Here is an 11,120-nt window from a genome sequence, read left to right as displayed (position 1 = left end):
TTAGAATGATACTAGACTATCAGACATTTCGGATATGATCGTAATGAAGAGATCTGATTTGTCGCTAACGTATATTCTAAAATGTTCCTAGTCGATGAAGTGTTGAAATGAGACATCATCACTTTGGTAAGACTAGTGTATACTTTATTTCTCCTTTGGAAGGATGATGATCCATCTCTTAGATCATTGATGTGAGACATCAAGATATAGTATACAGGTGACTCATTAGTGAATGAGTTGACTGAACGACTCACTGAGAACATCTAGTTGGTAAGTATACTTAACTGTCAAATAGAAGTTCTCAAGTGATATATAGTACATAGTAGTCTCATGACCTGAGGCATGAGTGCAATATCTTACATGTCAGTATAGGTGTACTTAGACTTTTACCTAACCACAGTTCTCATCGAGTTGTGCATAACGGTTCTTGTTGGGTACATCCCGAGGCATAAGTAGATATTGAGATGCCAAGATGGGATTCGTCTCTCCCAGTATAGGGGGTTGATGTCATAAGATTGTTTGATATAACTATAACCTGAAAATCCTTGGCCGAGGTAAATAAGATAAACTGAGTGTCAGTTTTGATCTTATAGGTTATGAGTTTAATATCTACAAACACTAATTGAGCAATTAGGGTTTGACAGTTTTCCATACCCTAGGTTTAATAGTTTGACATGGTTTAACGAAGAGACCGGACTGTACGGCATTATCACTGAGTAAAGCCAGATCCCAAAAAGTTAGAGGCACGGTCAGTATTGTGTAAATTTGTAGGATATCCAAGGAATTCCCAAGGATATCAATTCTACCACATCGATGAACAAAAGATAGATCATCATCCTTCCAAAGGAGAAATAAAGTATACACTAGTCTTACCAAAGTGATGATGTCTCATTTCAACACTTCATCGACTAGGAACATTTTAGAATATACGTTAGCGACAAATCAGATCTCTTCAGGACTGACCCGTGACCCAAACTGCATTGGGTCGGGTCGGACCCGCCCCAGACCTAGACGGGTCATGGGCCGAGCTAGGTCCAGCCCCAAGTCTAGATTAGAAAAGTAGGCTCGACCCACTCTGACTCGACATGTTTGGGTCAAGCCCGACCCAGTTTAAGTCCGATCGGACCGGTTCACAGGTATAAACCGGCCTGGTCCACGCTCAACCCTACCTTATAAGTCTTTCTTGCTTCATAAAATTTTTATTTGATAATTCCTATGTTTGTCAACCAGTCAAAGGAGTGATTGCATTGCAAAAGCTTGTGCTTTAATAAGATGAAGACCTCAAAACAGTCAGGCCTGGGGGAAGAATACAGGACCTACTGGAAAATGATTGAGCTTTAAGCATAGATGAGCTGTGTATTTATCTTAAAATAAAATTATAACATTATAAAACTAAAGTATCTAATGTAAATGTACTTATAATATACTTTATTATTGGGAATGTAAACTAGCTTCTACTTTTTAATTCGCTAAATCAAAATATTGTTAATTTCTTCAATGTTTTAAGATAAATTGGGCATTGGGCGCAAAGTCTGAGGGGGGTTGGGGGGCTGGATTGGGGGGGTTAAAAAGCAAGGTGATATTATATGCAATTATGCGATTGTTTAGGGGAGCAATTGCACCCCTACCTAGGCTCAGTAGACATTTGCTAAATGTTTACTGTCAAAAGTATTTACATTTTGTTTAAATCGTGTAAAAAATATACATATTCTCCACCCAAATTAAATCCCGTGATCAACCACATATATCTCAGTATTAGTCCTCATAATTAATCAACTTAACTATTGAATTGAAGCAAGGTCTTTACAATATCACAGAAGAAGCTGTGACTCATGCATTATTTAAGCTTTGTATAAATTACTGCGTTAGACTATGAAAGATAAAAATACATCTGGAAGAACCAGTGACAGCTTGAAAAATCAGAGTACACAATGGAACTCAAATTTTTTGTTTTTTTCCAACTTGAACAATCAATAACTGTAATAAATACAAGACTCACAAAACCCTCATAAACAGAAAATTACAAGCATTACAAAGAACTTTTTAGCAGGCTATTCAGCCCAACACATCTGTACGTCAGCTTCTTTCTTATATAGCAAAGACAATTGGAAAAAAGAAGAAAAATTTACAGAAAGGTAAGTTTTAAAAAAATAAAAAATAAAAACACTACCGCCATCTGTAATTTCTTCAAGCATCACTATAATCCCTTCACTTCATCTCCAACAATCTTCAGCTCCAGTAAGAAAAGAGAGCATCATAATCACTTTACAAGATGCACCCATGCCTACTCAAGCCAAAAGACCAAACAATCTCATACCAACTCCACATTTCTCTAACACAAAATTGATCATGAACCACGAGCATCCATCTTCAACATCACACCAACCAAGGGACCGAAACATCATCTCACCCGGCTAAGTTTCTCTTTGTAATTCAATCAATACTTGAACTCGGTGAGTAGTAGTTCGTTGTGTGGGTCGGCAGTTGATCATGTACGATGTTGGGTTATCGGGAAATTCCTCTAAGAGGCCTCGGCCTTTGCCTCGGCCTTAAGATCGTTTCATCGCTGTGCCGAATCCATTCAGACAACCTCCAAGGTTTCTGCCATTTCCACTTGAACTGTAGTAGCCATTGATGATGGCTGCGCTTCCATCTCCAAAGCTTACCAGATTGCCCCGCTACTGTCAGCTTCTTCCCCATTGAAAGATGACCTACTGGGACCATCTACAGTGCAATAATAGCTCTTGTTATAGCAACCTGGGGGGGAAATCAAGAAATTTGGTCATTATTAAGAGAAGAAGATGAACCTTCAGTGGCTGGTTGCTGAAGTTTGCAGTTCCTTTGCTTGGACTATTTGCAATGCCAGCTGTATATTTAAGCTGCTTTTGTGCTGGTACTGCCACCGGGGATAGCGGGGCACTGGTTTCATCCGCACAATGCTTTAGGGAACCATTTGTATTGCTCTGAAACATACATTCTAAGATTTTAGACAAATAACCCTAGCTGAGGGGCTAAAGGCAAGTTAGCTGATTTCCATCCGAAAATGAACTGTATATGGGAAATGAAACAGCAGTTGCTGCAGTCACGTAAAATGATGCATCTGTTATCTAAATACTAAATAGGAAGGATTAATGATTGTGTACTGCTTGAGCTCAATTAAACTTTAATGGTTCTCGGGGATGAGAACTTAACTGGTTTTTGGTTGAGGAAGATGCTTTGAACTCCTATACTTCTATCAAAAATAAATGCAGAAGAAGCAACCACATAGCAGGATTGCCTTAATATCCAAGACTAAGAAACTGTAACTGTTACAAAGTAAATACAAAGTAATCTGCTATGATTGTTCAATCCTTGAGAACTCTTTGTTATACATCGTTGTAAACTTTAAAAAGTTAGTAAGAAGTTTGATTTTTGAAGGTATAGTAAGTTAATTTGTCTACAAACAGCAAACATATAATCTTACTGTAGGCATTGTGGCCAATGCAGTTGCAAGAGACTTGTTCTGCTTTTCCACTTCTTTTCTCCGCGCTTCACTCTGTCGAAGAATACCAACAAGCTCAGTCATTTGCTCCTTAAGCTCCTTGGTTTCAATTTCTCTCTCCCTTAATTGGCATCTGTTTACAATACATAGATCACTATACAGAGCTTGAATGGGTAAAGTAGACTAAAGAATGCACAATATGAGAAGATAACTTATTGAAAAGGAAGACCAAACAAGCAATTGAAATATAACCCTTCTTTTATCCCAAAGAAATTGTTAACTCAGAATCAACCTTCATAGATAAAAGTCTTACTAACATAAATGAATCACACGCAAAAAGAAAAAAAAAAGTATTTGTTTTTAATACCAACCTTGCATCTGCAGCAACATTAAAAACATACTGAAGCAAGCTCCTTGCATCTCCCAGTGATCGCAACTGGTTCCACCGTCCACGACCACTAAATGCACGTTCTCTCTCCTCAGCTTCTGAAAGTTGTGAAGCCATTGCCACCAAAGTATTTGATGAAATACTCACCATGTTCTCAAGCGATGATATTCTCGCCATTCTTGCATTTGGTGACATATTTGATACTCTGATAAAGAAAATAACAAGATGTAAAATGTTGATACAATTTTATTACTAAATGATTTACAAAGATCACTTTTTCCAATCAATACTTCAAATGGGCAACTTAAGGTACCTGCTGTTTCCATTCCTCCCTCTAGGGGAGCTAAGTCCCCCAGAAATTGCTTCTTCTTGTTTTAAAACTGCAAGCTCTTCAGCCATTGCCGCTCGTCTAAAGCCAAAGCAATAAACATAATCAGGAAAAGCTGACCCAAGATGAACTTAGACAACGACAGACCACCAAAAAAAGCTTTAATTTTATGTAACATACACTTGACTTTGCTTCTCATATTCAGCACGAACTTCATGCACATGCACCATAACCTCTAGCTCATGATCTAGCCACCGCTGCAATGACTTCTCATTTACCTGAAGATTTAGCAACAACTCAGTGAAATTTTAAATAGTGTAGTCTACAGTATAAATAATAGTAAACAATTCTGTTACCGGAGTGCCTGGCGAGTTTCCATTTGCAATTGCTAGAATATAAAGTATCATGTCAGTAACAGATTATAACTGGAGAAATTCATCAAGAAAGTGATAGAAGAAGAAAATACCAGAGTTTTCACGTGATGAGGATTTGCGAGCTTCCAGCAATTCTTTCAACTTCTTGGTTGCCATGGCAGCCTCTTCTGTCTTCCTTTGAAGAACCTACGAGAAAAGACTTCCTAAATCGGTTTCTTCGATTCATTTCTCTAATGCATAGTGTTGCAAAAGTTCAATATAAGCCAAAAAATTCAGAGAAAACATAGATACCAATTTCTGTCTCTGATTCAAGGCCTGGAGTTTATGCCGTTCATACTCATTTCTCCTTCCTTCTTTCTTTAACTGTTGGACAAGAGAGTTCAAGATTACAATGAAATTCACAAAATTTATAATAGTTTAAATTAATACAGAGACCATATGCAAACATCAACGTTACAATTTGACTGTCATAGCTAAATCAAAATAGTCATAAATAAAGATGATAAAACTTTTCTGAGTCGACTGAAATGTTAAGCACCATGCTAAACAAATATTCTATAAACTTAAATTTAAGAAAAAGTATATAAGTTAATTAACACATTATCATTTTTTTTCAGGAGTAGCATCATCTAATATCAGTTTATGCTGGAAGGAATAAAAGGACCTTGAAATAGGATGTCATAGGTCATCTTGAATGCAAATATAGAGTAATATATACTTGCCAGAAGTGATTAATATACATGTGAGTAGAGTCATTTATTAAGTAACAGTAATATTTCTCTATAACATGATCTTCAAATATCTAAATGCTCATAATTTCTCACTTTGTGACTCCGATATAATCATATGTCCAAAAGCAACAGAAAATCACGTCCAGAAAGCTACATAATTCTTAAACAAAGCTTCAGTTTGAGAAGGTGGAAATAATAACACATTTTTCTAATTTCTCATCAAAGACTTGTCAGGTATACAAAGTTCTTTTTTCTGCTTAAATGTGCTAAAAGCAGTACTGCAATAATCTTTTTTCCAAAAAAATTGCTACGACTTAGACTAAAATAATGACTTCTTTGAGAATGCCTTTTTGGGTATCATATCAATATTTGGACCATTACTTCTGGAAAAAGGTACTTAAGTATGAACGGAAGCATGACACTAATGTAATAGTTACTCTACGTATATTTTGAACTGGTGATGCACCTGGAGAAGCTCTTTCTCTCGAGAAGCCTTCCACTGTCGAAACTGTTCTGCCTCTTGTTTTATCTTGTGTTGCAATTGAACCTGATATATAAATTGTTAGCAGAAAATATAAGATAAAAAAATCACCAAGATAGAAGAAGTATCCACAATGTTAAATATGTAAATTGATGAATGATCAAACCTTTTGTGCCTTGATAGATTGAATTTCATCCTGCAGCTTTTTAGCTGCTTCTTCGCTCCTCTGCTTTTGCTTTAAAAGCTGCACTTGATTTTCTTGTTTCTTCTTAAGATCCAATATCTGAAAAGACTTGTTTAGAGCCTTTAGAATGAAAAGGGATCACAAAGCTGACCACAATAGTGATTTTTTTTTTTTCAACCTGTGCTTCAAGTGACTTCAATTTCTGCAGGTGAATATCAGGATGCTTGTGAGCCTGTCCATCTGGGGATGCAAGGCTTTCCACTTCAGCCAGCAATCTGTCTCTCTCTTGCTGAAATTGTTTTTTAAGTGCATATATTAGAAGGAAACCCACGAGCCTATATGACCATTAGTACAAATTTATTTCCATGATATTTCTAACGACCTGTACAGTTTTCTTCTCATCTTCAAGCTCCATGAGCTTCTTTCCAAAGTGTTGCTTGAGAGCAAATGTGTCAGAACCACCGAACATTTTCATCTCAGACTGCAGATGTTAAAGCCATTATCATTTATCAGCTAGTAATATTGGAAACTTAATAGAATAGACATTAAAAATTGTATTAACAGGATGTTTTAGGTTACAGATGATCAAAATTTTAAGAATCTATACAGTCAATTTCAAAAAATGTGTTTAAACCAGAGGAAGATTCCAATATGTTTCCTATGGTTATCATTATTATATTATGTTCCCAGTGTACTGGTTTAAAATACTGGAAATCTCCTGCTCATCAAAGGATCACATGTTTCAGCAGCTCAGGATGTTCTACAGAAAATACAAAAGAAAATTGTAACTGGTCGAAATTTCCTAAGTTACCTCTTTCTGCTCAAGACGTTTATTTAGTTCATTCAACTCCTTTCCCATAGTATCTTGCAAGATTGAATGCTCCCATTCTTTTGCTACTTCTTCATCAATATCCTTGGAATTATCACCTGTGGACATTATAAATAGGAATTCATCTGTCAAGTATTAAATTGAATACTCTAAATTCTTCATATTCCAACAGATTGGTGCATGTGAAAACCTAAAAGAACACTAGATACATACTATAGACACATGCTGAGGCAGACACTTACATTTCAAGCTATCAGTCATTGGATAATCAAATGTGTCTGCACTCTGCAGGCTCCTCTTTAGGCCTTCAGCTTTCATGAAGCCATTTCGACCTTTCTGAAGAATTAAGCGCAAAGTAATAAGATTTACCACAATAGTGACTCTTCTTACTTAAATATTATCACAGCAGAAACAATGTCGCTGTAAGTTTAGAAGAATCATAAAAGTTTCGGAAAGTAACTTGGACATCTGTTTCACATTGATCAGTATTAGTGCTTTGGCTGCGGTACTCGTCAAGTTCCCTACAAAGATCTTCATTAGTAGCTTCAAGCCACGAAATTCTCTCTTTGAGGACCTACACAATAAAATATAATATGAAGTCAATCCTTATATCAAGGAGAATCTGTGGCTAGACAGCTAATAACAGAGACATGTAGCAAAATTTTGATACAAAACCTGAACTTCATTGGTTGGAGCCCCTCCACTGCGAGCAAGCAGCTCTGCCTGCAAGAATTCAAGTTGCTGCCGCATCCTTTGCATCTCAGCTGACATTGGGTTCCTGTTTACCTGAACAAGGAAATTGAAGAATCTTTCAAAAATTAGGAACTTGAATAGAGAAGAACCTCTCGTATTATGTAAAAAAAACTAGCAATGTAAGTGAATATATTTTTAATTTTATCTAGCGAGAGAAACTCACAACAGGTTTATTCTGAATGTTGCGAGCCCGATTAGCATACTTTAGCGTATTAAGAGTTTCCTCTGCGTTGATATCTGCTGGGCTGATGCAGGCTGGAAGAAGAGCCAAGTTAGAGGATGTATGAAAAGGTACAAGCACTGACAGACAATCAGTTATAAAGTTATCCTTGCAACAGTTTATATAAGTTCTTGCTACACATAAAGTAAAAGTGAAAGACATCATTACCATTTTACCAATATTACAGTAAAACTTGCATGAACCAATATAAATTGAGCAAAGACAACTGAATAACTTTGATTGAAGGACAGACAAAAAAGATTAATTTACAATATATAAGGATGAAACTATCATGTCTTGATCATGCAAGCATGCTAATATATGCTGTAAAAATGATAGTTGTGAATTATCAGGTAATTGACAGACTGAATGATGAAATGGCAACTCAGGATAAATGATTATGTTACCTATCATAAAAGTCCTGCTATTTCCACCAAGTGAGTCCTGCCAAAATGGAAATAAAAATAAATATACAGAACACATCACCAGAGAATACAATTCAAATTGTAAGGAAAACACAAACGTGACTGAAAATGAGTTTTTTACCCCATAAATAAGAAGTTTGGCCAAAAACTATCTTACTTCGATATGCTAGAGAAGTGACTCTATTGACCCATTTGAACATATCAGGATCCTCATATGCATGATATACAGAAATCTAGGAATGTTGTGATTTGACACCTAGAAAGGAGCTAAGATAATTGTTACTCGTGGCAAGTGCATTATTTCTATAGTTGTATCAGACAATCCATTATTGCAGCAGTTTTCTTGAACCCGAATCAACAGTGACATGTTTCTGTATGTACCCTAAACACTAAGCATAATGGGAAAAACTACAGACGAGAAAATGGAAAAGGTTGACAGTCAAGAGAATTGGGCATATGTTTCCATATTTAACATCAACACAAAAATAGAAGATTTCAAAATAAAGGACACCCTCTAGTCAGGCAGACTCTTCCCCTGGATGAAAATTCCACGCCTCAGATTGCAATGTGGTTGCATGCCAGAGTTTTATCTAAATTTTCCGAGTATGCTTGACCCTCAGGATTCAATTATTGAATAAGAGTTGCAGGCCGAGCTTTGAAATCTCGTTGTAAGTGAGTCAATATTTGGTAAGTGGAAATCAAGGATAATAAACATTGACAGATCCTGGCTTCCTCCTTTAACATATAAAAGCAAGGATCAAATAGTGAAATAGCATAATTTAGATAAAAGATATTTATAGTAATTTAATCCTATATATAAAATATCCATGATTCTTTGTTTTTTCTTCTTCCATTTAGTTCTGAAGTTTCCACACTTCTCCACTTCATGAATCATCTTCTTCTTAAAGACTATTTTCTCAACATACTAATGAACAATCCGTGCTGCAGAAGGACGTCACTACATGGTCAGAAAAAAAATTCATGAAAACACAAATGGAATGCAACCTGCAGAAGTCGAGTGAGTTTGCTGTCACGGTAAGGAACATGGGCACCTTCTTTCCGCTTTTTCTCATCCCCAAGAGCACTTATAACATTGCCAAGTGCCAGAAGCCCCCTGTTGATGTGGACCCCTGAATAAAGTTGGCATATGAAACTTAGTAGAATCCTTATATTTTATTGAAGTTTATATTAGACAAGTTAGAAATAAAAAAGAATCTACCTTCCTTGAATCTCAAACCATCTGAACCAGTTCTCTTTGCACGTTCAGATCCAGCAAGATCTACAAGATGAAGCTTTGCACACAGATAATCATCTGTGACATCTTCCATCGGAACACCATCAGTAGTAGAAAGTGGATCAAGTTTACGCATCTGCTCTAATGTGATTGTGAAGATGGCATGGGAACGACTATAAAAGATTTGAAACAGAAAAATGAATACAATTAGAAATGATAATTTGGGATTCCAGCCATGATAACAATCTAGTTCATCAAAAGAACAAACTATTATTGAATGGATGCATTTCAAGCAATTGAAAATTTTAAAGAGTGCAATGCACAGTTATCTTCATAAAATTTGTTACCATCTTACCCTGATAAATTTTGGTTTATTCTAGAATATGCTGGGTGATCTCACATATATTTGTTAACTCTTTGATGACGTTTGGTACTCATGGTCATAAAGTTCTAACAGAAAAAGCCACATCATGTTCAAGAAAAAGTTTATTTATAAAGAGAGCCACAGTTTGTGTCTAGAAATACTAATACAGGAAGTTTAAGAAAGAACAGCAGTAAATATTTTATGTGGTGCAGCTCGTTTTTTTTAAAACAGGTCAGAAATCTGAATTTGCATCAAAGGTGGCCATGAAAAATAACCTGAAGACTTCAACCAACCAACATAACACCCTAACAACATCTTTAAGTCCTAGACCAGATATCTTTTTCACTTCCATAATGAAATATTTATTGTGCTGGCATGAAACAAATAATCGTACAAGTTAAGGTTATTATCCTTGTAAGTGAATTAAACAAAAAAAAACCACCTATATACAAGTATTATACATAAACTAATTTCTTCATAAAAACATTTAGATGAAAAATAATTTGTAATGTAACTTATTTTAAGGGCCATAGAAGAAAGTGAAATTGTAGGTCTAAAATCATATTGGATATTTGATACTAGGTACATGGTACTAACCTTGATTGATTGTTCATATTTGTACTTCCAGTTGCACGACTAAATGAACCTTGTTCAAGGCATGCAGCCATTTCCTTTTGAGAGCTAACATAAACTTCCGTAGATCCAGCGAGTGTTATAACTCCATTAGATCCCTCACGAATTTGTACAGGAGGCTTTCCTGGTACAGTAACTTTTCCGGCATGTCCATTGCCATTCTCAACTTTTCCAGCTGATGCAGGATCCAGCAAATCTCTCACTTCTTCTTTTAGAATCTTCACGTTCAAAGATATAATTAGATCTCAATAGAAGACAATGTTAAGTTGTAAATAGTATAATTGTAAACCAATAACAATGTCATACATGTGCAAACAGAACAGAAGTTTGCAAATGTAAATGCAACAACATAATAGATAGCAAACTAAAAGACACTTAGATTTGGTGTACCGTAGTGTAAACTGTTGACCACTAACTAACATGTAGTATATCTTACTGCCAGTCTCTTCAAGAAGTTCACTTTCTTGTAACCATTTTTAAGAAAAAGAAAAAAAAAAGACTGCCTCTGCAAAAAGAGGAGAGTCATGCTTCCAGTTGTGACGTGTGAAAGAAAAAAACAGAAACCAATAAGGCCATCCTTTCTTCAACAAAAAGTGCTTTTCTTTTTCCTATGTAACACATTAGTTCATGTTCACTCAAACAAGGAGGAGTAACACATGACTATAAAATTTTAATTAATGTGATATGGAAGTTGC

At 35.8% G+C, this 11,120-nt stretch overlaps 1 protein-coding gene across 1 annotated transcript in view; it reads right to left on the bottom strand.

The window, feature by feature from the left end:
* The window catches only part of LOC109841120 (kinesin-like protein KIN-4A), a 12,799-nt gene continuing 3,607 nt past the window's right edge, over window positions 1,929-11,120 (bottom strand). The window contains exons 4-25 of the mRNA XM_020409990.1: window positions 10,390-10,643; window positions 9,414-9,601; window positions 9,200-9,324; window positions 8,177-8,213; window positions 7,713-7,804; window positions 7,472-7,582; window positions 7,257-7,370; window positions 7,039-7,132; window positions 6,779-6,894; window positions 6,350-6,448; window positions 6,146-6,256; window positions 5,950-6,066; window positions 5,769-5,849; window positions 4,863-4,934; window positions 4,664-4,757; window positions 4,554-4,585; window positions 4,378-4,475; window positions 4,183-4,278; window positions 3,853-4,074; window positions 3,464-3,614; window positions 2,808-2,963; window positions 1,929-2,724 (exon numbers count right to left, since the gene is read on the bottom strand). Of these exons, the coding sequence (XP_020265579.1) occupies window positions 2,506-2,724; window positions 2,808-2,963; window positions 3,464-3,614; window positions 3,853-4,074; window positions 4,183-4,278; window positions 4,378-4,475; window positions 4,554-4,585; window positions 4,664-4,757; window positions 4,863-4,934; window positions 5,769-5,849; window positions 5,950-6,066; window positions 6,146-6,256; window positions 6,350-6,448; window positions 6,779-6,894; window positions 7,039-7,132; window positions 7,257-7,370; window positions 7,472-7,582; window positions 7,713-7,804; window positions 8,177-8,213; window positions 9,200-9,324; window positions 9,414-9,601; window positions 10,390-10,643 (2,679 nt within the window). The 3' untranslated portion in view covers window positions 1,929-2,505. The remainder of the gene's footprint in view (window positions 2,725-2,807; window positions 2,964-3,463; window positions 3,615-3,852; window positions 4,075-4,182; window positions 4,279-4,377; window positions 4,476-4,553; window positions 4,586-4,663; window positions 4,758-4,862; window positions 4,935-5,768; window positions 5,850-5,949; window positions 6,067-6,145; window positions 6,257-6,349; window positions 6,449-6,778; window positions 6,895-7,038; window positions 7,133-7,256; window positions 7,371-7,471; window positions 7,583-7,712; window positions 7,805-8,176; window positions 8,214-9,199; window positions 9,325-9,413; window positions 9,602-10,389; window positions 10,644-11,120) is intronic.

Source organism: Asparagus officinalis, chromosome 5, assembly GCF_001876935.1.
Source record: "Asparagus officinalis chromosome 5, Aspof.V1, whole genome shotgun sequence".
NCBI classification, from domain to species: domain Eukaryota; kingdom Viridiplantae; phylum Streptophyta; class Magnoliopsida; order Asparagales; family Asparagaceae; genus Asparagus; species Asparagus officinalis.
The sequence above is the reverse complement of the archived record's forward strand: the minus strand, read 5'-3'. Positions and strand labels throughout refer to the sequence as shown.